At 46.9% G+C, this 27,305-nt stretch overlaps 2 protein-coding genes across 8 annotated transcripts in view; one reads left to right on the plus strand and one right to left on the minus strand.

The window, feature by feature from the left end:
- Nucleotides 1-2,642: 2,642 nt before the first annotated feature.
- Nucleotides 2,643-19,638, plus strand: GGT5 (gamma-glutamyltransferase 5). The gene is made up of 12 exons (XM_069031023.1): nucleotides 2,643-2,989; nucleotides 9,377-9,507; nucleotides 11,003-11,092; nucleotides 12,102-12,291; nucleotides 12,576-12,733; nucleotides 13,164-13,313; nucleotides 13,732-13,865; nucleotides 14,260-14,462; nucleotides 14,898-14,989; nucleotides 15,741-15,850; nucleotides 16,205-16,312; nucleotides 16,513-19,638. Exons 1-12 carry the CDS (start codon nucleotides 2,829-2,831, stop codon nucleotides 16,657-16,659), a joined length of 1,674 nt encoding a protein of 557 aa, XP_068887124.1. The 5' UTR covers nucleotides 2,643-2,828; the 3' UTR covers nucleotides 16,660-19,638.
- Nucleotides 19,639-21,930: 2,292 nt separating this feature from the next.
- The window catches only part of GGT1 (gamma-glutamyltransferase 1), a 30,733-nt gene continuing 25,358 nt past the window's right edge, over nucleotides 21,931-27,305 (minus strand). For all 7 annotated transcript variants that reach the window (XM_069031017.1, XM_069031020.1, XM_069031016.1 and 4 more), the window contains 5 exons: nucleotides 26,308-26,495; nucleotides 25,368-25,495; nucleotides 24,965-25,077; nucleotides 23,819-23,932; nucleotides 21,931-22,763 (listed from right to left, as the gene is read on the minus strand). In XM_069031017.1, the coding sequence (XP_068887118.1) occupies nucleotides 22,620-22,763; nucleotides 23,819-23,932; nucleotides 24,965-25,077; nucleotides 25,368-25,495; nucleotides 26,308-26,495 (687 nt within the window). In that variant the 3' untranslated portion in view covers nucleotides 21,931-22,619. The remainder of the gene's footprint in view (nucleotides 22,764-23,818; nucleotides 23,933-24,964; nucleotides 25,078-25,367; nucleotides 25,496-26,307; nucleotides 26,496-27,305) is intronic.

Raw genomic sequence — 27,305 nt, forward strand, 5'->3', positions numbered from 1 at the left:
GCCCTGGACTGTCATGAATCCTGCTTCAATACAGAGGTTTCCGTCTTCTCCGAAGGTGGGTCCTTGATTTGCACCTCCAGGTTTATTCTGCCAAATGAAAAGCATGCTTACACCTCATGTAGATGCTGGGGCTCTTTGGGATTGTCTCCTCACCTCCAGGCTCCCAATGCTTGTTATGAGGGGTGTCTTTCAACCAGCAACCAGCTTTTTTCTCCTCAAACATGTCTGATGCACCCATCATTTGAAACCAGCTTTACTGTCAGAGCAGCAGCCAGTACAGATGGCAGCTTTGTGTATCAAGACATGCTGGATCTTGAGGTAAAATTACATTGGCTTAGTGCAATACACTAAGCAAATGTGCACAATCCCCAGCAAGGCTGAAGGAGAAGCTCCTGGTGCCTCCAAAGCCCACCCTGGTCCCTTAGGTCACTAGATGACTTCCTGTACTCTCCTCACCAACTTAGCCCAATGGCTGAGACTCTTCAACAGCTCTGCAATAACCTGAGAGGGAAATTGAGAAAGAAATCAGAGGATTTACACCCTTTGATAATTTCTTACCCTCCACAAGGTAGCTGTGGTATTCACATCAACCTTAACAATGCCTGTGCTTCAGACATTATGTAATATTCACATTTGATCTCTTGATTGCAGATTTGGACAAAGACATAGCAGGACCCCAACAATATAAAGGACAATTTAAAGATACTCTGCCTTTTTATAAGTTAATCAATAATGATTCTGTTAGTAATTAAAGTTCTAGTTAAAATTTCTCTATCTTGGCCTGTAAAGATCTTTAAATACCTGAGTCCCCTTTCAAGCAGCATACAAAGCCCTTCATGCTGGCAGCAGAAGACCAGAGAGTGAAGGGCTATGTATGGGAATTTCTGCCAAGGCAAACTATGCTCCCAGACAATGATGGCAAATTTGAAAGTTTTGAGAAACAAACAAACAGACAAATAGAGGTCAAAGTCCTGAATCTCAGCATGTGAATTGCTAAGCAGCTTCTGACATGGGAGTGTCAGTGCAGAGTTTGTAGTATCATATGGTCAAAGTTGAATATTGCACCAAGACTGTGAAGGTCACACAGTGAAAGAGACAAGAAGGCTCAGTCTTCATCTCCATATCAGAAAGACAAATGGGTTTGCCTGTGAGAGGCATCTGTCAGCTGGAATAGTCATAACTATGTCTTGGCCTTTCCAGGACATCCTTGGCCTCTCCCTTGGTCTGGGAGATGACATTCTCTTTTACCTTTCTTGCTTTTCCAAGTCTCCTCCTTGACTGCACAATGATAATTTTCCAGTTGTTTGATGTGCTGAGTTAAAAACTAAATTTGACAGAAATCTGAAGACTACAGTTGAATTCTCCATAGCATTTGAAGAAAGCGAATGGGCAAAGTCCACTTGAGTCTTGAGTCTGTTGGTACTGAGTGGTCTGCCCTGCTATGAATTTAAAAGGAAGAGCTTTCCCAGAAACACCAGAATGATGATCATTTGTCAAAACAAAAACATCAAAGTCATGTAGGGATTAAGAAATTCTACAAAATCAGCAATATTTTGCAGTGGAGTGAAGAGTCACATGAGAGCTGAGGAGGCTTGTTTACACATGCCAAGGTATATTTGCCAGATGAGACTGAGGTGTGGAGACCAAGAAATTATTACCTAGGGACCATGGTTTTACCTTGGACAAAACCATGTATTTTTCTCAGACTATTTTCAGTTCCCCAAGATAACCTTACGAGAAGATACAATCACAACAACGACATTTTAGCCTATCAAATCCATTTCTTGAGATATGACATGTGAAATAGTATTGCTTAGTTATAAAGTTTAGTGAGACAAGTTCAAAATCTGCTTTGAAATACATGTGTAAATCTGCACAGGTGAATTCCCCTTCTCCCAAGTCTAGCAGGGAAAGGATGACAAGTAACATCTTTTAGAAAGACAGCAGGCAGATGTGGAGCCTCTCTTTAACTTCTCGAGTGCAAGGAGAGCTGTGTAATTAAGAGGCTGTTAGAGATCTAGCTGAGGTGAGCTGCACTGGGTAGCAATTCCTGCTGCTCACCACTGCTCTGTGAGGAGTCAGGTCTGTCCCAGTGAGCAGCCATGCACAGGCTGGACCCCAGAGCTCTGGGCACCAGTGTTTGCAAAATGCTGCTTTATTCCAGTTGTTCTCTCGTGCTCATTTACAGAAGATGTATGCTGGGCACTGGCAAGGTGTAAATATGAAAAAAGTAAATAAGATTATAATAAACTATAAAGTAAAGTAAGAGTAGATATGAAGGTTCTAGCTTTGTATAGTGTATTCAGCTTTTACTGCTTTGAGTAGTTTTATGGGAACAAAACACCCCAAGTTTGCAACGTAGGACTGAGGTAATTTTCCCAGTGATCCCAGTGATGTGTTAGGTAATTTGTGTGTCAAAAATGGGAAGCCAGAGAGGCTGTGAGAAGCCGAGGAGCAGTGTGGAGATTTCTCTTAGAAGTGCTCCAGCAGTGAATGTGTTAAATGTTTTCATCAGAGACACACACAAAAAAAGGCAGATTGTGGATCCGCAAGACAAGTTTATAAAAGAGTGAAAAGCCCCTCACACCTGAGAAAAGAAAGAGTAGTAAAGAAAGAGTAGAAAAGGAAAGAAAGAATACGCCGTTTCCTTTTTAGCAGCTTTTAATGTTAAAAAGAATGTAATACTCAGTCGCTGGAGGCAGAGCCCACTGCAGTGGGACCTCCCTCACTAAACTGCCGGGATATATCTACTTCCCCCCTGAGCAAAGCAGGCGCTTTCTCGAAAGGACTGAGAGCCTTCCGGCTCCTCCGGCGGCACAGGAATAGCCATGTCCACGGGGAAGATCTGTTGCCTGGTGCTGCTGACCCTGGGGGTACTGGCGGTGGCAGTGACACTTGTGGTCATCCTGACTCAGCCCAGGTGCGGTCCCCAGCAGTACCTGCACGGTGCCGTGGCTGCTGACACCGAGACCTGCTCGCTCATCGGCCGGTATGTGCACGGACCGCTCAGCTCCGCAGCTCCCTTGTCGTGCATGTCGTGACTCGGACTAACAGACGGGACAAGTACTAACTACGGGCGTGAGCTGGGTTTCTGCCTCGTCCCCGCTCTGGGGCTGAGCAGCGATGCTGCTCCCCGGTTGTCTCCAGCCGGGAGAGCAGACGGAGCCTCTGCCTCCGTGGCTGATGCTTACTTTCATTATAGTGTCCCAAAAATTTGCAGCTGTGCAAACCCTTGGCCATTTGGAAGGTATAAATATTTATAGTATACAAGTACAAGGCTAATTTTAATTGGGGAAGTTAGAAATTTACTTTTTATGGCATGGTAGGTCTGTCAGATAAGTGACTTAGAATAAATTAAGAAGTTAGAGGAGCTTGCAGAGAGCTGCAGCCAGACTTCAACAGAGACAAAGAAGGAAGGCAGGGAAAGGGGGACTGGCATCCCAGCTTTTTGGGGGTGCGTTTCTGGACTGAAGCTTGCAGCAAGTGTGTCTGCTATGAAGAAAAAAGCCAAGAGGAGATTTAATTGAAATTGAGTCAAGACAATAGAAGTAAAAAAACCATACATCACTTGGAAAAAAAGACGTAAGTAGAAAGAATTCTCTAGATGCCCAGGTTGTACAACTGCAGTTTGTGCAATAACTTCTCTCTCAAACATTTTGACTCCCATGCTATTATTTTACTGTTACTGTTCCTTCAATTATTAAATGCCTGTATCCATGAAAGCAGAAGGATGGAAGTTTACAGGCTACATGTGATGATGGATGCTCCAGCGATGGATGCTGGAGCTGTGTGCTCTGCCTTGTGGCTGGGGGAGTGAAATGAGACATGGTGCCGTTGTACCACACTTTGCCATGTCTCACCTGTGATTCTGGCAATGACATGCTGACACAGCATTTGTGAGAAGCTGGAGAAAATATACTGTGGCTGCACATATGCCAAGGAGTGAGATGGGGTTTTTTATGTGAAGCCACAGGTTAGTTCTTCAGAAAGCAGAAGTATTTTTAAAATCACTATTAAGGGAAAAAGAGGAAAATACATTCTTTGGTTGCCCAAAGAATCTCCTGGGGAAAGCCACTGCATTTGTTTGCGCAGCTCATGCAAATTTGAACTTGATGTACTGTATAATCAGCTGGAAGGCATTGAAGTGAGAGTCACAGAAATCTGTGACCAGTGGACAACTGAGCAGCTTTGGCTAGTTGGTTACTGCTGCTGGGCTCTCACCTTTTTCCTTCCCTTCTCTCACCAAGAAGCTCCACAGACTTCCACAGCCTCCACCATTGCTGCAGTTGCACCTCCAGCACACTTGCTGACAAGGTCTGTGCTGTTCCTCCAGTTTGATGGACCACCTTAAATTTCCTCCAAATAGTTTGTCAATGACCCCACAAAATCGTGCCCTTGCTCCAACTTCCTGTCACACTTTTTTCCCCACTTTTGCCCATCTTGGAGCATCAGCACATCAGGTCCTGCTGCTCCTCATGCTCTCTCCTCCAGCCCTGCCAAGTCTCTGGGATCTCCCCAGCCATGACTATCCTTTGCCTGGGAACTCCACTACTCACTCTTCGCCTGATGGTAAGCTCTATTTCCCTACTGCTGCTTTTCCCAGTGTCCTTTGCCTCCAGCCATTCTTGGAAACCTTTGCGCTCATTTCATGCTGTCCTTACTTAGCTTGGAATGAAAGAAACTCCTGTGTTGTTCTCCCAGCTTCCTCTGCTCATGTTCTTGTAATAGATTGTAATAAAAGTAAAAATTTTAATAAAAATGTTCCTCTGTAAGAGAGCTTGAGATGAGAAGCTTTGTATAATATTTGCTCTTTTCCTTGTTACTGTCATGTTTCTCTCTTTGTCCCACTGGCCACAGTGGTGGCTTCTAAGGAAGGAATGTTTTTCTCTGTAGGAAGCTTACTGCATGCTCTGTACTAGATGTTATCTTATTCATTTCCTCCCAGACATTTCTGTGCTGTTTTATCTGTATGTCACTTTTAGCTATTATATCTGTATGTCACTTAGCACATGATGGTCACCACTAAATTAGTTCTCGGAGCAAACCGTGAAGTGAGAAAATGATGTTCTTTCACTGGTATAAACGAGGAAGTCTCACATGGCAGTTACACTGAGAGGATGCCACCGCAGAGGGGCTTTGGCCAGGGGCTCAGCCTTTCAGAGCCATCTGCTCTGCTCAGTGACCTCCTGTATGACTCTGAAGGGTGAGGGCTTCCTCAAGTCTGACTCAGGGTCCCTAATGGGAGCACCACAAGATGATGAGCATACAGAAGCCTCTTGCCTCATCTTTGCTGAATAAAATTCTAGCATTCATAGGAATTTTGTCACAGCAGTAGCAATAAAATCCAATTTCCTAGAGCAGTCCTGGCCATTAGGTCCTGCTGTCCCCACAGTTCATGTGCCACTTTACTTCAGCAACAAGGTGAGAGTAGGGCAAAGCCAAGCACCCCTAGATGCCAGTCCCTAAAGACACACTACAGGGCTGGTTTTTCTTCCACACTGACCTCACAGACCCTCTCTCCTTCTTGGACCCCAGGCTGCCCCCCTGCAGCCACTCCTTTGATACTGCAAATCCCCCCTGAGCTCACAGGAATCCATGCGGGGGATGCTCAGAGAACTGGTCTGGTGTCTAAAGCCTTGGAATCTAAAAGCAGCACCTAATCTCCGACTTACTTATAAATTCTGTTCTTTAATTTTGTTTCTTTTAAAGATAAACCACATGCTCTGTGACTTGTCAGGAGTGAAATTCCTGGGGCACTACATGATACTCTGTTGGTTTTAGATTCTTCTGTTTAGGAGTCTTTGTGTGCTCCTAATAGAATTGTCAATTGAACTTACTGAGAATAACTGAACAAAACCTCTTGCATGAGGAGCAATCTTGTATTTCAGTGAGTAGGATAGTGGGTTGGAGAAAACACCTCAGAGCCCATATGTTTTCCAGCTCTGGAGATTGTGTTCATGTACTCTAGGACTGTGTAAAGCTGGACTTTCTGAAATCTTTATGCAACTCTTTGGCTCCCTGCAGAAAGTGAGCAATCTCAGTGAGCCTTCAGCCTGTCATCATCCATGTTGGCAAGTCCTGAGCTAAACTTCCCCAACAGTGCCCAGCTCTAAGTGCTGAACAAGGTTCGGTCTCTTGCTGCATTTTTTCTGCTGGAAATTGGGGACTGGAAGCAACATTGTACAGCTGTCTGGTTCAGACTAAGACCCTACCCTGGGAGAAAACTTGTCTTGAATGAAGTGAAACACTTTGATGAAGAGAGATGGGAGCCTAAAAGGAGAATCAGAGCAGTTTTTACCCAAGGATGTGGATTTGGTACCACAGTCCACCTCAGTAATTTGTCCTCATGTCAAGAACCCTGAAGAGACAGGAGATGATTGCCCTGTGACAGTAAGAGGTACTCAAACTTCACCTCCAACTCTGAGCCACTTGTTGCCTCCTGGAAGAGGGTCTTTTCATCAAGCATGTAAAAAGCTCTATACTCCCTGCCAGCGTGCCGTCTGAGCTCTGTCATCCACTGCTCTGCATTCCTTTGTTTCCCAAATGGCAGAAGCAAGAGCCAGCATAAAATCAGGGACAGATTTAGGAAAAATGTTCATTCCCAGCGTTGGGATTCACTGCAGCAAGGCGAGCTGACCTGGCCTGGCCCACCAGCCATCTCTGACCCCACTTCTCTAGTGTAGGCTAGCATAAACCCTGGGAACTGGCTTTGTTTGAAACCAACACCCCCCGGAGCGACAGGATGGTGGGGAGGGTGAGAATGGTGGGACTTTAACAGTCAGAAAACGTCTGCAGTCCTGGGAAGCTCAGTTCTAGCCAGAGAATCTGATGCAAAAGTCCTTTTCAGTGATGGTCCGGCAGATTTCTTTAGTATGTTTATATCCCAAAGGATTTGTTTTCCCTTTTTGTATGTTTTAAATTTGGTAACTGGCCCTTTTTTACGGAAATGGTTGTTGTTTTTGCTCTTCATAAATCTTAAGGAGGACGCTGCCGTATAATGGGTGGTCTCCCAGTCCCCAGCCTTCTTTAGTAGAGAAAAAAACCCCAGTCAATACAATTTAATACTTCAGCATTTCCTGTGTGTTTAAAAGGGCTTCGGGGCTCCCTCTAGCCTAGGGGAGAACAGCAGGCTTGCTCTGCAGTCCAGCACAGCCCATCTTTGCTGTGAGCAAAGTGCCACCATTCACCCTTCCAGGGAGGGTGAATCCCTTTTTGCTGCTGCTGGAATGGGACTTGGTTGTTAACACCCTCTTCTGCTCCTTATTACAAGGAAACTCCATTAATGACTAAACCCTAAAGCTGAAACTAAGTGTAGGAAGAATATGGGACAAAACATTGTTATCAGATCTTGTCAGCTGCAGCACTGGTATCTCTAGAGAGATCTGGTAAGGTGCCACACTTTGATTAAGGATTTTGCATTATAATTAAGCTCATTGCAGCAGAGATCCACCTAAAGGGAGCCAGGTAATGGGACATAAATCCAGATGTGGTTTTGCTATACATAATGGCCTTAAATTCCCCAGGCATTACTTTCAGGGAAGTGGCAGGTCTCTGACTGAAAATGGGTGAGCCATGTACAGGGAGCCACGTGTGACACACCAAGAGCCAGCTCAGTGTATTTTTTGTTGAGTTTCAGTCTCGAGAAAGGTGTCAAGGCTGGAGGCCAGTGTGAATGTGCTGTGAATTTGGGTGAGAATCTGGTGCTTTTTAGGAGTTGGGAAAATGTACCTGATGTTACATGTTAAGGTCTTAGTGCATTGCATTGAAATGCACACTATGCCATCTCCAAGTTTCTTAAGTTGTTTTTCACTGCCAGAACCATGGGTTTCCCTGTCACCAGGTTTTGTCCATGTGCTGCCTCACAGCCCACAATCCAGGGGCTCTGGGGAGCACTGGCCCTGGTCAGTGTAGCAGTCCTTCCCTCTTTATCCAACTTTCTAACATGCTGTCTGGGTCTTCTGCAGAGGTGACTCAGTTTTTTAGGAAGCCCTCGTGTCCTTCCTTTCTGTGGTCAGCAATTAACAGCTTCAATTCCAGAAAAACACCTCCCAGGGACATTGGTGTGGTGAGTCCATCCCCTTCTGCAAGGGGCTGGATGGGTGAGCCTGAGCCTCAATCTCCATGTTCAGAGCTACAGCCAGGGAGCTCCTAGGAGGCCAAAAGCCATGCAGATCCCAAACAGAAAACCTGGTGTTCCCTACTATTTCTTTTCTTCGCACTTGTCCACATGTTATTTCCTTACAGGCAGTGTTTCCGAGGCACTTACGGAAACAAAGGAAAGGCACAATCAGTGCTCCTGCTGGCAGCATCCTGTCCCGGGACCCAGCAGGTCCCAGCCATATCAGTGGATGTAAAATAAACACCAGTCTCTGTGTTCCCATGCAAACTCTGGGAGCAGTTGCACTGCAATTAATGAACTATTCCACTTTCCCCTCTGGCTTAGCCTTATCTGAGCAATAACCCAATAAAACAGTCAGGAACCTTCCTAGCAAACACCAGTCCTGGCTACTGGCAGGCTGTGCAGGAAACGCCACCCCATTTCCACTGCAAGGAAAAGATGTTTTTCAGATGTTCTTGAGTGGAGCATTTGTTGAGACATGTTTCTCTAACCGAACCTCATTGCTGTCAGCAGCAGAAGACTGCCTTAATGCCTGTGTGCTCTTTGATGTAGCTGTGCCTTCGTAGAAGCAGTTGAGTGGGGGTTTTTTCCTGTCTTTTTTTTTGTTTTGTTTTGTTTCTTTGTTGGTTTTATCTTTGGGAATACAGGGAGCAGAGTGGGACATTTTTGTGCTAATAAGCCCAGGAAGTCACACTGTAGGAGCAATGAAGTTACTATTGTGCTAATTGACACTTTGTCTCTGGAGTTTGCTTCACATGGACCCAGTGTTCCCACTTCAGTGCCCCTGTCCAGTTGACCAGCATATGCCTTTACTAGGAATGACATTTGGGTAGTTAGAGATCAGTTGTTTGGTTCCTAGCATGTGGAGAGCCCTCTTCTGTGCTGAGATCATCCTTCTCCATGTCTTGGGACTCCTTGCTGTCCCTTTTTGTCCACAACATTTGCAAGCAGCTGCAGTTCTCTCTGTCCCGTAACTCTTTGCCCAGAGGAAGCCCAGCATCACACAGGTCCAGCCCCCAGCTGCTTTCTCCTCCTACAGACCCTCCTTTCTTTCTCTCTAATTGTTCCTTCTCACTCCAGCAGAGGAAGGTGCCCCTCTGTGCCCTCACACCCCACACTGCTGCCAGTACATTTCTCCAGCTGCTCTCTTCAAGCTAGGGCTGCCCTGCAGGGACAAGGAGGCATTTTCACATGGTTCCTCCATTCTGACATTCCTGGATTTTAACATTGTTTTTTTTTCTTCCCTTCCCACGACAGGAACATCCTGAAAAGTGGAGGCACAGCTGTGGATGCTGCCATTGCTGGCTTGATCTGCACTTCAGTGATGAACCCTCAGAGCTCAGGCCTGGGTGGTGGGGTCATATTTACCATCTATAATGCCAGCACAGGTATGGGCCTGCCCTGGCCTCTCCATGGTGCCTCGTCCCTCTGCAGACACACAACTGCTGTGGAGAAATCAGAATCCTTCCTGTTCTCTCAGAGCAATAGTTTGAATATAAAAGCCACATCACAAATCACACTTGTGCTCCTAACCCAAAGCATCCACCACATGGAGCTGTGATTGTCATTTCACAGCAAGAACATGTGTGTGCAGGAAAGAGCTTTGATATGAAATGAACTGAGTTTGCCTCTCCTTTCCCCTCCAAAGCAATCCTAAAATATATTTCAAAGTCCACAGCTGACTGCAGCCAGGTGTGAGTGGCACTGTGTGAGTGAAGCGGGCAGGAAGCTCAGCCAGTGCCTGCTGACGCTGGGGCTGTGTCTCACACTGCCCTCGTCGGTGCTGGTGTGACTCCCCAAAGGAGCGTTGAGACTTCCTGTCCCAGGAGATGCAGCTCCACTTCAGAAATCTAAATCTAACAATGTTCAGTGTCTGCTGGGGAGCCTTTCTGTGTTTGGCTTAAACTCTAGTGTTGTTTTCTTGCTTTTATGTTTTTAATGTGGGGGTTTTTAAGTCTTGGCTTCCAAAAACCCCCAGAGCTTATCTATCTAATAGTAATATCAACAATGAATGCAGTAACAATATAATGGTTTTAAAACCCATGCCAAGTAGTCTCACAGAGTCACAAATCTGGAAATGTTTGGGTGTATCTTGCGCAAGAGCTTAATTTGGCTGAACACCTATATTTTTCTTTTTTTTTCCTTTTGGCAGAGCCATGGAACTTTATTTCCTGACAACAGTCCTCCTCTGCTACCTGAGTTATGCTACTGCACAGAGCTGCCCGAGGCTGTGCACAGCTCAGGTGCTTGGTACACTGTGGGCTCCTGCAGCACAGCTGGCTCAGTGGACTGTGATAGGGACAGATAAATACAAGGCAGAAAAGGAGGCAAAATGATTGGCTAAACATATACAAGTGTATGCAAGTGGGGGTTTGGGTTTGTTTTTATCTTTTCAAGCTCCCTGATACATAAAGGGTCTTTCAGGATTACCATTCTGTTTTAAACATGATGGACTTACTTCATCATCACTTGGTAAATGGCCCTCCCAGGAGCATGAGGCTCATGTTATATCTCTGACATGTCCCATCTGCAGAGGAAGTGCAGGAACCTGCAGGTGTGAGGCAGAACATCCCAGCCCATGTCCCAGTCCATGAACCCTGGGAGGAACCTTCGCTGGCTGGAGACAAGCCCTGGCCTTGTCCCTGTACTTTCAGTACCTTTAGGTAGGCACTGCTTGGTTTGCTGTAAATAAAAGCACAGGAGTCAAGGACAAGGTGTGCTGACACCTGACCCTCCAGGTGCACTTGGCACATCTGGCAAAAGGCTCCAGAGCAGCTCAGCTCTGGGCCAGCAGCACGTGCAGTGCTACTACAGCTGACTGAAGTGTGATGTTCACCTGCTTCAAGAAGACAGTGTCATGCATTTCCCTCTTCTTCTTTCTAGGAACAGTCGAGGTGATCAATGCCCGTGAGACAGCCCCACGAGTGTTTCCTCACAACTTACTCTCTGGCTGTGGTTCTGGTTTCCCCATTGGTAAGGACACAGCCGGAGCCCTTGAGGGCTGTGTGCCCTCCTGGTGTGCACAGAGCTCAGGTTCTGTTGAACACCTCGCTGAGTTTGTCTGGAGTTCTACTTAGTTTAACACACCTACCTGAGTTGCTTTTTGCAAAAGTAAGAAAAAATACTAGGTCCATAAAAATTCCTGTTTGGTAATAACACTGGCAACCTGACCAGTGAGGCGATGGGGAGCCAGCATGAGGAAAAACCACAATGTAACTTCTCTCCATAGGAAGTCTGCAGTTCAAGACCAAATTTCCCAAAGCTCTCATTTCCCAGAGAAAAATAAGATCAATAGATTTCTGGAAATAAAAGAAATCAATCTAGTGTGCTTGCTCATGTCCATACATTGGGGAAGCACGCTGGCACACTGGGGGTTGAGCTGCTGGCCTTAGGCACTCCTGCTTTAGCAGCACATTTTGGATCTCTCCACATTTCTTGCTGAATTCATTCTCCTTCCTAGAATGTTATCTTTTGTGGTGTGTCCTAGATTCTAGAGGAGATGTTCTTATCATTGGAAGAGCCTGAAAAGGTATCAGGAGCAGTTCTGGTTGGAAGGGACAGCTGGAGCTGTCTGCTCAAAGCAGGGTGATGTCAGGGGTAGCTCAGGCTGCTCAGGGCCTTGTCCTGTCACATTTTTTGATTTCTCCAGGAATGGAGAATTTCACTGCTTTCCTTGTTCTGGTGTTTGACCAGGCCCTATGGGTGCCATTTCTCCAGTGTCCAGCTGCCAGCTCCCTTGCTGCAGCATGTGCCTGTCGCCTGTTGTGCTTTCAGCCCATCTCAAGCCTGGCTTCAGCCTCTCTATACTCCTGTTATTCAGTAACAGGGAAATACATGAACAGGAAAAGGTAATAAACAAACCAAGGCTTTTAGAAGCCTTGGTTGCCTCTACCAAATCACACTTCCATTGGAGAGCTTCCAGAGAGGTGAAACCCCCAAGCCAGTGACTTACTGGGTGTGACACTGCTGCTCTGTTCTTCAGGTCCCCGCTGGATTGGTGTTCCCGGAGAACTCCGTGGGTATGAGGAAGCCCATAAGCGACACGGCCGCTTACCATGGAAAGCCCTGTTTGAACCAACCATCAAGCTCCTTTCAGAGCCACTTGTCATTTCCCCAGTTCTGAACAAAATACTCCATCATCCAGCCTTCTCTCATCTGGGGAAAAGCCTATGGTAAGACCCATGAATAAAACTGCAGTTTGAGGACCATGACCCTTTCTCTGACATGCTGACATGGAGCACAGGCTGCTGCTGTGGCTTGTGCTCAGGGAATAGTTGCTATGGAGGGGGAGTGAATCACAGAAGTCGATTTTTAAAAGAGGCTGCAGTGTAGCACTGCCTTAGAAAGTATACAACGTACATAATCCAGATCAGCTCCAGGCAGGAAAAAGAGGTTATTGGCCCTGGGGACAGAACAGGCTCATGCTGTAAAACTGATGAATGTTCTTCTTTAACAGCCCACTGCTATGTGATGGTCAAAGATTTCTGAAGCTTGGTGAGACCTTCCAGTGGCCAGCACTGCAGCAAACACTGCGAGCTGTAGCAGAACATGGAGCTACAGTGTTTTATGAGGGACAGATAGGAGAGGCCCTGGTGGAGGACGTTAGGAAGGCCGGTGGGTAACAGCTACAGGTAGTCCTGATACACAGGCCTTTTTCCCAGTCATTGGCTCACACTGAGCCTGTACCAGGGGAAAGCCAACACATGCCATTTGCTTGTCACTTGGGATAGTACCTGGCATGGGAAGAGGCCACCTTTCCCCAATTCCTATAACTCAGGCCCAGAAAGAGGGCTGAGACCACCCAGAGCTCTGGTCTTTGCCCACAGTGCTCATGCACTGGCCCCTCTGACTCCTTTAGACTTTGTGACATCCTGGGACTTGGCAGCACATGAGGATGCATGATTGCAGTGCTGTGCTGGGTGGAAGGAATTTGGGGTGTGTGGGGATGGCTCTTCACAAGCTTTTGGCAAGGCTCCGATACAGGCAGCCCACAGCACCTGTATGAGTTTCTGTGCTAATGGCAGCTCCTGGTTCTCTGTTGAAGGGTCCAGTCTCTCAATGGAGGACCTTCGGGCATACAGAGCAAAGGTGTCCTCAGCTCTGAACATCACCCTGAACAACCACACCACAGTGTTCGCTCCAGGACCACCCATGGGAGGTGCAGTGCTCATGTTCATCCTCAAGGTATTGGAAGGTAAATTCCTAATGCAAAAGGGTCAGCAAGAGATTTTCCGAGAGTGTTGCTCCAGAGTGATAAAATGTAATGAGCAAAAATGGAGTTGTTGAACCAGAATGGGGCCCAAAGCAGCAGTGTGACCATGCTATGCAGCAGGAGGATGAATTGGTTCACTTGTATAGTGGGTCAGCATCACCACAGCTGCTGCAAAGGCCAAAGGATGCATGGCTTTCCCAGTGCTTCAAAAGAAATTGAAGTCACAGTGGAAATTAGTACTGGATTGTTTCTGTGTCCACATCCTGCTAAAGCATATGGGAAACTTGGTAAGAACTGGGGTGGGAAGAGGAAGCTCCTTTCAACTTTTTTTTTTTTTTCCACTTCTTGAAAAAACATTGCCTCAGGTCTATTGACAAAATTATTTCATCCTGCTCCTTAGTGTATAAATTCCATAAAGCGTCACTGGCAACACCTGAGGAGAAGGTAGAAACCTATCATCGCATTGCAGAGGCCCTGAAGTTTGGCAACATGCTAAGACCCCACATGAGTGACCCAGCCTTCTCTGAAGCTCAGGTGAGCTCCACGGTGTGTGGGTACAGTGCTACAGCACCAAGCAGTGCTCTGACATGCTCCTGCTTTGCAGCCTGGAAGGAAAGAAAATAGAGCTGCTAATGAAGAGCAATGCAGCTGAATTGCTGAAGGCAGAGGCAGGATCAGGCTGTTTGCAGCTTCAGCTGTAGGCTGGCACTCACTTCCCTGACAAAGGATGTGCACATGTCATGCCAATGTTGAGGTGACTCAGTGCTGAGCTTGGTCCATTTTCTGGGATGAGAGTGGCCTGGGGCTGAATGCTGCCACTCCAGGGCCGCAAGCTCTGACTACTGGGGCTCAATTCCCAAGGCTTCCCTGTGCCCAAAGACATGCCTGTGCTTTAGTGACCAGCTCAGTGTCCTTGCTGTGCTTGCAGGAGCCTGTTGAGACCATGTTGTCTGACCAGTTTGCTGGGTTTGTGAGGCAGCAGATAGATACTCGTGGTAACCACTCACTCAGCCACTACAACCTGCTGGAGTCCCTCTACAACAACAACTACAAAAGTATGGGCACAAGCCACATCTCTGTGCTCTCTGCAGATGGAAGTGCTGTGTCTGCCACCAGCACCATCAACTACCCGTGAGTAGCCCAGGGCTTGGTAATAGTCACAGGCTATGTGTCAGGTTCACAGGGGAGCTGAAAGGGCTGGGTACCAGAAATGCAAAACCCTTGGGTTTCAATGGTTTAGGCAGCTTCTTAGCTGTGGATGCCTTTTTCATGTGACAGCAAAGATCTGTGAGCATCAGCTCCAAGGACCATCATAATTCAGGAGGATGTAAGAACTTGCTGGGCTCTTGCTGAATTTCTGTGGGTTGAACCAATCCCCACAGGCACCAGTAACAGGGAACTTATCTCTGTCACCAGCAGCAGCGCAAATTCCTTTTGGACACCCTCACTGGAACATTTGCAGGTGGGGAGGAGACAGAATTTACCCACAGGGTGCCATATGCAGTTAGTATCATTCACAACAGGAGAACCCTGGGCACTGAAAGGCTTCATCTTTCCTCCCTGCAGGTTTGGCTCCTTTGTGTATTCTAACCAAACTGGGATCATTTTAAATAATGAACTTGCTGACTTCTGCATAGCAAACAGAAGCATTAAACCAGGTGAGCATCCTCATCCTCAGAATAAAGAACAGGGCCAGGGGATGGATACACAGGCTGTGTACAAGTGGGCAGGGACTACCTGTAAACTACAGGTACTCTTTCCTTTCCTACATCTGGATGAGAGCAAGTTTATTTCAGACTAAAAGAGAATAAAGCCCTGTAGTGTGTCTGTGTCTACTCACATATCCCCTTGCATGGAAACACGGCAGTTTGGTTTCTAACCGGAAAAACGCTGAAGCTGATCACTGATTGATGGTAAGGGGAGGGAAGAAGTGAAGAAACTACTCCTGATATTTGAGGCTCGTCTATGATTCTAAGTACAGAGCTGCTACAGGCTTGCACCGAGCTCTGTGACGCAGCACTGTTGGTGCAGACATGGCTCTGTGCCATAAGCTGTCCCTGCTGCATCCCCCTCAGGCCTGCTGAGAGAGGACACCGGTGCTGCTGTGGCAGGATTTCTGCTAAGGGTTCCTCATCTTGTTGGATGAGCTGCAGCAAGTCCTGACTACTTGCAGGATGCCCTGTCCTGCATCAAGGAAAGCTTGTTTAGCCTGTGCCATAAAGGTCCCAGTTTCTTGGGAGACAGGCTTCAGTACAAGGAAATTTTTCTGGAAGTCTTGAGCATCTTGAGGAAGGAGCAGCAGCTTGTTTTTCTGTGGGAGACAAAAGAAAGGCAAGGTAGATAAACTTGTGTCCCTCCTACCCTGTTAAGAGCCACATGGAAAGAATAATATCACTGATTTTGCTCTAGGAGAGAAGCCTCCCTCAGCAATGGTGCCTTCCATCCTCATCTCCAGGTCAGGAGACATGCTGGTGATCGGAGGAGCCGGCGGGGGCTGGATTATCAGTGCTACCACCATGGTAAGTGAAACCACTGCAAGCTGCCAGTTCTTTCAGCCCTGTCAGATTTCTAGCCATGGTCAGTCCCACCTGCTCCTCCTACTCAGCTCTCCTCAGATCTTGACTCCTTGGCACTTTTTTAAATTTGCAATTTAGAAGTCACTGAAGGCTGCAGGCTGTAGGCCAGGGAAAGCATTCTGCGAAGTACCATTACGTGCTCATCCTATTCTTTTATTTGCCCCAAGCATCTAGTATTGGTGACCACGAAAGCAGGAGACCAGGCTGGTAGGACTATGGGTCTGGCTCAGTGCAGCCTGGGTTGGACAGCCCAGGTTTTATCTCCAGTTGGGCAGTGTGGGATTTGTTTTGTTGCAGGCAATTATAAACAAGCTGTGGTTTGGCTACGACTTGGAACACGCCATTTCTGCTCCTGTCATGCACACCCAGGGTGACAGTGTCCTGTTTGAGGAACCATTCAGTAAGGTGAGTGGTCTTGGTGGGAAGCAGATTGCTTCTGTAACTCTCCTGGGTAATCTTTATTTTGCTTCTGGCTCACCTTCTTCTTGTTTAAACCTCACTTTCTCAACCAGACTCCACACACACATCCTACATTTTCACACCTGGACGTTAAGACCTCAGGCCCCTGCCCCATTCACTCCCTTTCCTCTTCTCTCCCCCCACAGGAGGTTAGGACCGGCCTGCTGGGAAGAGGACATAAAGAAAAGAAAGATAAACTTGCAATGAATGTTGTACAGGGAATTTCCAAGGAAGGAAAATGCATCTCTGCTTACTCTGATAAAAGGAAGCTGGGGAAGTCGGCTGGATATTAGCATGAAATGCCATCACAATTCACAAAGCCACAGGAGATTCAGAACCTGCTTTGCTTGGACATGCCCATAATTGCCTGTTCCCATCAGGATGTCTCCTGGAGCATGGGCAAAGCCTGTGATTACATCTAATTCCAGCAGGCTGCAGGTTACCCTCAGGCAATACAAGGAGAGGTCAGCCAGCCTTGTTTAGAGCTACACCTTCCATTATTTATGTGATACACAGAAAACATATTTCTTGAGCACATCAATTACTCAGAATGGGAGAATACAAAGTGGGAAAGGAAAATTGGTCCAAGCCCCACTGAGAACACTGTGAAATGAGCCAGCTGTGTCTTCCATTCCTGATGGAGTCTCAGTTTCTTTCAGGCTGTTCCACAATATTGCTGGGGCTCAGCAATGTGAAATACGTAACTATTTTAGCTATGAACAAGAATTTTCTGCAAGGTCAGGATTTTAAAATCTGAATCATTCAGGCTTAGAGCGTGGGTTTGGAAAGGGAAGAGATCAAAATTCCACACTCCTCCTCTCAGTTTTCCCATCCAAAGAAGCCAAACATTTTCCTAAGGTGGCAGATGAAATCACACCACGGCACAAGTGCTGCCCTGCCTGCTGCTCTCTGCCTTGGGGGTGCAAAGGACCCCACAGGCTCAGGGTAACTGCACCAACACTTCCTCCAGCCCTGCACACAGTGACTCCGAGAATAGCCTCCCATGGGGGGGATGTGATTTCCCCGCTCCTGGGACAGACAGGCTTCAGCTGAGCTCCCTGGAGGCACCTCTTCCTGTGGTGAGAGGAGTCCCAGTCTGGGCCAGTTGTCCCTCCTCAATGCCGGTACACCAGTCTTTGGAAAGGCAGGTCAGGACAGCAGTGGAAGTGCTGTTGTTTTTGGAAACTTCAGAACTTTCTTCAAACTGCAAAGGATATGTTATCAGGAGATGTCATTTGTAGCCCTCAGCTCAGCCTGGCCAGGCAAACACCAGGACTGCTGAGAAGTGATGCAGCACTATCAGGCATTAGCAGAATTCTCCCATATCCTACACACATGCTCCCAACCCCCGTTTACCACAGCTAGTTGCCAGTGTTCCCTTCAGACCACAGGGGGGTCGTTGTAGGACTCTAAGAACTATCACAGAGAGAGAAAACTTTTGGAGAAGAGACCTGAACTCGTGCACCTGGACGCAAAAGGTCTTTTGCAGTTAATCCATAACCTTGCCCTGTTCAAAATGGCCAAGAGAATCAAAGATTTAAGAAAGTAAAACGTAAAACCCAAAAAACTCCCAAATCTCTTCAAATATTCAGGGTCAAATTCTCAGAATCCTCCAAAATTTCATTTTCTGAAAGCTTACAAGCCTGATTGCCCTATGGGTACAGTGTTGTGTGTGTGTCTGAAAGAGAATCAAACCAGAGCCAGGCACTAGCAGAGCCCTCCCCCTCATGCACAGAGCCCATGGGACTCCTAGTCCACCAACAAATACAATCCCTCTGTAAACATCATAGCAAGCACACACTATTAAAAAACACAAATTAAAACGAGGCCAGCTAGATTATATGCCAATGTTTTTACCCACAAAGCCTGTCCAATAAAGCCATCAATTTACTGAAATCTCAGCCTTCACTTGCATTTTAGTGATGGTCTGAATGAAGCTGACCAGAGCCAGACATGTGTTTTCCTTCAGAAGTTATACACCAAGGACTGTAGCACGATCCCTGCTGTATCAGTTAACGATTGCTGAGTTACCAGATTGTAACCGCAAGCACTTAATCATGCAGCTGGAAATCAAGTTACTCGTGTATGGCGCCAGCTCCATGCACTACCCCGCTCCCTCCTTGTCCAAGTGGAATTCATCTTAAATCCCCCAGTTCAGGAAGAACTGCTGGTTTCTCCATCAGAGCTGCTCACTCAGACTGTGGAAGTGGCCTGGCACCCTGTGAGGCAGCATCACAATGCTGGTGAATGGGAAAGGAAACAGAACCAAAGGCTGATGAGGGGCAGTTTTTATGTTCACTTGGAAGGGGTTACATTGACTATGACTACCAAAGAAACCAAATCTATTTAATTTGCTGAAGTTTTCTACCTTGATTAAATCCCTTGCCCCAGCTACCAGTTGCTGGTGCATCAGTTCTAGTGTCAAAAATAACACCCGACTGAGAGCTGTGCAGGGGAAGCACTGACAGGCGCCAGACACCATCTGCAGCTCACACCACAGCACCAGACGCACAGACCAGATCGGATGCCGGCTTTGGCAAGATCCGTAGTTATTTCCAGCTAACCCCACTGAGCCGAGAATTTTCAATCAGCAACTGAGAGTGGCACTGGCTGGAACAGGGAGAGTACTCCTGGCTTCCCTTCAGGACTACCTTCAGCAGTGCTCCGGCCCTCCTCCATCATACTTCCCTCCAGAAAACCAGAGTCATCAAGTAACTAAGTCTTCCATTACCTTTGCTTCAGACACACCTTAGGGTGAAGCATCCTGCAGTACTCAGCCTATCACCTTTCCAGTGCAGTAGTATCACAGCTACTTCCCACCACAAAGACATGGGAATATTATCTTTAGTCCAGTACTCACTGCAGTTTAACTACTTTGCTATTAACTTTGCAAGTGAGCCAGTGAGCAGTTTAAAAACCCATCAGAGATTTAATTTGCAAGACAGAAAGGAATGGGAATGCAGATCTCTCAGTGTGGCAGAGACTTCCAATCCTGCAGTCCTCCCTAGAAGAACACCTGGTGAAGCTGAGAGATTGTATCTGCTTTGGCACCTCTGCTCTTGCCCTGCCACCTCCTCACTGCCACTGAAATCTTCTTGGATCAAGAGCCTCTCAGTTTGGTCTCTCCTCATTCCTGCTCCTCCCAACAAGAGCATTATTTTTGTACTGAAATCAGCTTACATGGACTTTTAAAGCATCATTGTACAGAGGCTGCTCTATTTTCTAATGAAGTCTTTAAGTTATACTTTTAATAAAGTGTTTTAACACCTGTCTGTGAATCTCTCCTCTAAACCTGTTGCCTATCCCATCACACAAGCAGAGAGGACTCCATGCAGGTATTTCCAGCAGTAACAGTTGCTCATTCTGCAGCCTCATATGCCACGGAAGAAGCTGAGGAATGGTGCAGTTCATGCCACTTGTCTCTCACAGCTGGGTTTTGTCCCCTTGCAGAGGCTGGATGGTTGCCAAAAGAAAATTGTGGTAATGTCTATAATGAAGAATAGGGGCAAGAGGTGAATCCTTCAGCTCATGATCCAAATTGCCTTTTAATGGTACAGCTTCCTTTCACATCAGCTGGAATCAGTCATGGAACGTGTCCTGTTCTCCCTGCCCTGCACTGGGGCAGGCAGCTCACATCAACTGTGTGTGCCCAGGAGCAGAGGGAGATGGTTGCATTCAAAAGGTGGGACATGGAACGATGAGGGACCCCAGAGATCATCTTGTTCTGACCCCCCTGCCCTGGGCAGAAATGTCCTGCACTAGACCCAGTGGCTCCAAGACCCATAGAACCTGTCCTTGAACATTTCCAGGCATGGGGCAGCCACAGTTTCTCTGGGTAACCTCTGCCAGGGCCTTACTGCCATCACAGTCAAGAATTTCTTTTAATATCAAATATAAATCTACTAAAGCTATTCCCTCTTGTCCTATCTAGAAAACTTTTCCCTGCAGCTGAAACATCTCAGAAGCTGAGCAGCCTGGAGAGTACAGCTGGAGGTTTTACAGCAGGAAGTACTGACTGGTATCTGGCTGTTGATGCACAGACAGTCCCAATGTAGGGTGAGTAGTGGGATGTGGTATCCAAGCAGGTGGCAGAAGTGCCTGCTCCGTGTACAGATATGTCCAAATAAGGTGCAGATAATTACAGCTTGAAGAAGTAGCCATAGCTTTTTAAAAAAATGTAGAATGGAAGTGCAAGCTGTAGCCCAGTTTAACAAATCATTCCTCTGCAGTGATACAGCTAAAAAATAACCAAACAAGTCTACTTGGGCAGAGCCAAGAATTCAAATACATTTATATGAGAACAGTTGTAACTAAAAGTGTTTTAAGCTTTCCAGAGGGGAAGTTTTTTAACACAGGGTATAAATAATAGGGGACTTTTCTGACTAGCAGGAAGAAATTCAGGAACATAAGAACAACTGCTGCACCATGAACTGTTAGAGGCAGCCCAGCAGCAGCCACTCAGACCTGTTTCAGAAAACATGATTGTACAACAGGCATTTCCCAGAAAGCAGATCCCTTCCAGTTTTGGATTAAGTGTAGTGACTGTAAGATTTCAATAAGCTTATTTTGCTGTGCAGTAATTTTCTTTATTTCCCAGGTCACACCTAGCCAAGAAAGAACTCAGCTAGTCCCAATTGCAAAAGCAGCCTGATACGGAGGAACACCAGTGGTGGAATGACAAGAAGTGGAAAAGTGAAAGTCTCAGTTCAGTGACAAGAGGACACAGACTTGGCCCTGACCTGGTCTCTTGAGGGAACACAATGACTAGAGGTCATGTACAATCACTGCTGCACCTAATGCAGCACCACCAGTAAGAGATCAGGAAAAGGAGCCAGAGCACACACCACGGCACATTTGGTAAAAGTCACTCATTTGGGTCAAATGATATAAGCAAATATATATGTCAAAGTCATAACTCTGATTTAAGCATCATCTAGCTATCACTTTGTTCTGTGAAACTGGGCTCTCCTCAATTCCAGACACTTCTAGGAAAGAGGTTGCACGATGCCTAAAACTTCAGCCTTTCATTTTCTCTTCTGTATTTTAAGGTTCTTACAAACTGACTGGAAGTTTCAACAAGCCAAATATATGAGTTAACTTACTGCCACTTGTGTACCAAGGATTTCAGAAACACCACTAGAGCATGACAACATCCTGGATCATTTGGTTTTGTTCTTAGGCTAAGTTTATGTGATGTGATGTATTGGTCCATGCTGGTAGGTGAACACCAAACCCCCTCATGCAGGTACAGACACTCTCAGCTGCTCCATGTCAGACAGGGATTTCTGAGAGGTCATTAACAGTGTGGTTAATGGCAACTTACCTTTAAACAAGAGTAGCTGCAGCGTGACCTTTTTCAGAAGTTTCATTTCCCCAAACTCTGGTATTTCACGCCTGCAGTACAACATGATAAAAAGCAAAGTGGAGGAAAAGCAAGCTTGTTTTGGATATGTAACTATTATTGTTTACTTCATCAAAGGAGAGAAGAAAAGACAAAAATCTCAGAAAAGCTTCTTTCACACAGACTCACCATCTCTTTTTGCAGCAAGGCAAGGCAAGGAAAATGTGTGACTCCGTACTTATTTATTTTAGTTGTGCTCAGAGTTTTACAGGTAGCATCTTCCCTTTAGACCTTCTCAACAGAAATATAAAAAAGTTTGAAGCCATTTCCCCATTTCCCCACTCATCTCCAATAAACAACTGGGTGAAATGCAGAAACATCTTTTGTTAACAGAGTGGTGAGTTGGGCATATCCCAGTCTAGAGCTGGGCTTCCTGCTATGGCACAGATCTATTAGTTTGTAACTTAGAAAACCCAGTCCCAGAGTCCTGTAACTCCCACCTACTCAACAGGAAACAAAAACTTCTCTAGCAGTGACAGGGACATTCCTGGTAGCTGACACTGTGCAGGGGAAACATTTCCTGCAGCTTGAGTGAGCTGGACCTTCTGCAGAAACTGGGCACCCAATCTGTCTTCATGGGATGGAGAGGAGGCAGGGAACAAACTCTTCAAGGCAGAACAGACTCTTCAAGTAAGTACTGCACGTCCTGGTGGACATGCCTGTCTTAGTAGACGGCTGTGGCATGAGGCACTTCGGTCATGGCTGTAGAGAACTGTCCCAGTTCCATCAACAGAACCACAGGCAAATGTGTTCTCTTTCCTGTGAGAAGTCCCTGAGTTGCAGATCTAAAGGATCTTCCCCCCAAACACACCTTGGTGTCACTAGACCACTGAAAAAAGGAGCTGAGCCAGGTCAGTAGCCTGCAGGGAAGCCCCCTTTCCGTGAGTCGGAGGCTGCAGCCCATCCGCGCTCCGTTCGGAGGATGGCCTGCACCACCGCGCCACCGCTCACCCGCGCCGTGTCATGCTTCCTCTTCTTCAGCTGCTCCTCTATGCCCTGCAACGCACAACTGGGTGAGCACAACACCAGAGGGGAACTGCACGTGCTGCAGTCTGTGACCTGCATCCCCCACAACCATCCAAGTGCTCAGTGTCCATGTCAGGTAGGGCTAAATCTACATGTTGTTCCTCCTCTTCCCTTTGTTTCCTGGGATGCCCTACTTCTTAAGAAGTGGAATTCAGAATATTTGATATTTGTGGTGCTCAGTGTGGGTTACCAATACTGGTCTTGGTCACAGATATTCACACACTAACAGCCAGGACTGATGGGTCCTGTTTGGCAGTGGTGGAAAACACAGACATAGAGAGCAGGACATCCTCCCCAGTGCTGGCAGATATCTCAGCTGTTACGTTCATAAGAAGCTTAATAACAGAGGAACTTCTGCATAGTTTGATAAGAAAACTGCATTATGTAGGACTGTTTTCCCAAATGCAGACTCACAGGATGAGATACGTACAAAGCCTGCAGCTGTCTCAGGCCTCTGGGACATGTAGTTTCTCAGGGTGAATGAAGCTGCCAGCTCAGGTGAGTGGTCTGGAGAGCGAGGCAGACCTTGCCACCAGCTCTCAGACTGACAGTACTGTGCTGAGATCTCTATTGTGACTATATTTCCAAGTCTGTTCCCAGGTCCCTCTGGGCATACTCTCTTACTAGCTCTGGGCCAGGCCTTCCAGATTCACCATGAGGTTACACAACAAGACAAGAGCTCCCTGAGACTGACTGGATTTAGACTGCGGGATGGTCTGGGCCCTGATGTGGTTTGCTGTTTTGCAAATCCTTTGTGCCAAACATCACTGCAAGCAGATGCTCCGTTTCAGATACGGGTCACTCTTCAATGCACTGCCTTCACACCTGAGTGTGAAGTGACTGAGTGACTGAGATTAAAGGTACACTTTGAACACTTATTGTGACCCAGCACTAGATCTGTATCAGCTTTACTACTGCTCACCTAGGACCATTTGGCCAAACCTGGTGGTTTCCTACAGTGCTTGCCTTCCCAGCACTAGGAACCCAGCCCATACAAGTTCATGTATGGCTCTAGTGAGACCAACCTCCTCTATTTGCTGCTCGAGCTCTGTGACATTGGGAAACAGCTGATCGTGAATTCTGGGCTCTTCCACTGCTTTCTTCACATCGTAACCAAACCAGATGGAATTCATGATCGTCTGTGAGATGCAAAAAGCCTTAATGTTAATTACTTGTCTTCAAAGAAGTCTGACCCTTGTAGCCACACAGGTAGAGGTGCCTCAAGGATGTTCACCAGAGCACATAAAAGGCACCATTTCTGGTTTACATGGCTTTCAGTGGTTTTTCTCTTGGCTAAGAAAAACACAGGTACATTGCAGCCAGTCAGGTTGTATATGCTTAGGAGGATTCCACACAAAGAAAACATGAGTGACTAAAATTAACATAGCAAAAGGATCAGATCCTTAAGCTATGGTGGCTGGATTTATGCCACTGTAACTAAGCACACAACAGTCACCTCAACAAACACACCTACAGCTTCCTGCTATTGTACAACCAGTTCACTTAGGCCTGGCTCATCTCTACAGGCTTGAACTGCAGGCTGGAGCTGTTGGGGAGTGAGAACATCCTCAGAGTTCAGGGCTTAGGAAGCTGCTTATAGCAGTTTTTACAGACTTCTCCTTTACCTCAGCCAGAAAGCCAGATCCAGCCTGGTGCTGCTGTGGGCTGGCACAGGGGACAGTCACTGCTGCAGTCACTCTTGGGCTAGTTTGAGCTGCCACAGCAGCTCACAGAGGCCCTGCCTGTCAGGCCTGACACTGTACCTGTGCTAAGTTCTTGTTTAGCTTCTCTGTGTGACTTTCATCCAAAGTTTGGGATGTTGGATGGGAACAGCTCTAAACTAGGTAAATAGGTTCGTGGAGATCCAGAGAACAAAGTCAAAAGCAAAGTCAAAGCAAATCTTCTGCAATGGTAAGAACAAATTCCAGAGAAAAAGACATGGAGTCACTGAAGGAGGCAATTTAATAGCAGACCTTTTGTAGCCCTGGCAGGAGTTGGTGTTGCAGGACTGGCCCTCAGAATGCCAGGCAGGAACCTCTTTTTCAAGCCCCTGGCTCCCAGCAGGGAGCCACAGCCATGATCCTGTCACAGGTGCAGACAGGAATACCCCCAAATGCTGCCTCTCCCATTTTGCCTCGTGTTGTCCCCCATTTGCCCACACTGTCACGTACCAGTGCTGTTGCTGTAGTTATTTTTGTTCCTCCAGAAGCACCAACCACCATCTTCACCTTTTTCATTTTATCCACCAAAATGGAGGGGCACATAGAGGACATTGGCTGTTTACCTGTTGGGCACACAGATGAAACACAGGCTCAGTTTTCTACCTGCAGCTCACAAACTTCCAGCTCTTTCTCCATGTCTAAACCCAGAGCCTCAGTATCCACCTTCCTGACTCAGCTCGTGTCCTGTTCAGTTCTTGGGGATCCCACCATCCCCTGCACTCATCTCTTTCTTGACTCTCTCCCACCCCTGTCCTCTGCAGGTCCTAAACCTGTGTCCCATGGCACAGATGCTGCAGTGTGAGCATGTAAAGCACAGCCAAAAGACTGAGTCAGGAAGGTAGTTTACAGCTACCTGGAGCTATGAAATTTGCTGGAGAGGGAGGGATCCCAAATCCATTGATTATGTAAGGTGAGCTGAAGTCATCCATTTCATCATTAAATATGATTCCACTCACGTTGGATCGTACATCAGAGCCAAAGCTGGAGAAAACAAATTGTCAAAGACAGGTCAAAACCACAGCAAATCTAGGAGGAGCTTCAGCTGAATTTACTGCAATGTGAAACCTGGGATTTGATTGGAGTAATGCTCCACTCCCTCCCATTGTAAAGGACTTTCTGTCACCCCTAGGGGGGAAGGAAGTGGTTAATACCATGACTACACAGCTACACACAGAGGAAAGGCAGTCCAGAGCCCTTCCTACAGCTCCCCTGAGAGGACCCCGTGGAGAAAACCAGCGCAGCACCTAAGTACAACTAATTTCCCTTCCAAGGGGGCAGTCCGTACTCCACTCAGAGGCAGCACAGCTTAAAGGTGGGCACATTTGGGAATGACTGGGGGTTTGTTAAATGTGTCAAGCTGGAGACATTTTCTATGGATAAAAATAAGCTTCACACCTTGGCTCCAGACCATATGTGTGAACACAGCTCTTTCTGACAGCACTCAAAGCCAAACACTGTGCTTCCAGGCCAGTTGTATTAGTTCAAATTCCTTCCAAAAGCCTGGGAAATCAGAATCAGCAGCAATAGCTCTGCTTATGAGAAGATCCAGATACAGTGAATGTTGTTTTGGTGGTGAAATTCAACATGAGAGAAGACACATCTTGTCCTCTGACACAAGCATGAGGCCTCAGTGTTGAGCACTGACCTGCAAGCTCAGCAGAAGTGCCCACTGCCAGCACTACTGACCCTACCCCACCCCAGAGGTGACAGCTCAGCCGTGTTTGATACCAACCCCAGAACCAGCACTAGGAAGATGGCAAAGGCCTACAGGGAAGGAATGTCTGAGCTCATACTATTGGTTGATGGTGCTGGTGGCGGACACAGCACTGCCATCATCAGCCACAATGGAGATGTGGGATGTACCGGCATTGTCTCCAGTGTAATACACGGGCTCATAGTAGTCAACTGGATGGGAGGTGTTGTCTGTGATTTTCCTCCGGAGACCATCTGCAAAGAACTCGGATGTCATGTTTGTGATTGCCTGTCAGAGAAATCCAATGCAGTTACTCAGCAGATTAAGAGACATGTAGTTATGAGGCTGATATCCAGTACTTCAGATCACAGTGGCAAATCTCAGCAGGGAGGCTACAGTTTTCCCCCAGGGGCTTTCCTTCTTGGATGACGGACATTGGACCAAAAGAGCATTTCAAGCTGTCACAGGAGCAGCTGTTACAGTCACCCCTTTGTGTAGAAGTTAATCAGCATCCATTATTGCAGTGCTATGGAAAGCTGCCTCCACACTGCTGTAAGGCAAGCAGGGCTACAGGCTACACTTGCTTCAGAGACAAGAGGAATGGGATAAGATTGAGAGGACAAGGCCAAGGCAAGCTCTGACCAGAGCTCTCCAAGTTAAAAATTTGTGTTCATCAAGCTGGGCTGGGCTCAGAGTCTGCTGCTTTTGCAGGCACAGAAGTAAAAGCACAAAGTGCAAAGTTGGGAAAAGCAGGGTTTCTGTCTTCACCCCTTCCCATCTGTTGCTCCATTTGACTACAGGCAGGACTCTAGTTAGAGAGCCACAAGGATGCTGGGAATGTAGTGAATAAAGCTTCAAACATTATAAAACCAGGCAGGGTTAGACCTAAATGTACTCCAGATCTCCTGGTGAATTGAGGAGTTTGCTTTTCCTTACAGCAGGAAGGTTGCCTCTATTTATAGCCCTCACAGCTCAGCCATGAGCCACACAGGACTTTTTGACTCACATCTATTTCAGTGCCTGTCAATACCAAGTGGCACAGAGCACGCCTGACAAAGTTGAGTCACCCAAAAACTTTAAGTCATGTTCCAGTCAACT

Source organism: Aphelocoma coerulescens, chromosome 15, assembly GCF_041296385.1.
Source record: "Aphelocoma coerulescens isolate FSJ_1873_10779 chromosome 15, UR_Acoe_1.0, whole genome shotgun sequence".
Lineage (NCBI taxonomy): Eukaryota > Metazoa > Chordata > Aves > Passeriformes > Corvidae > Aphelocoma > Aphelocoma coerulescens.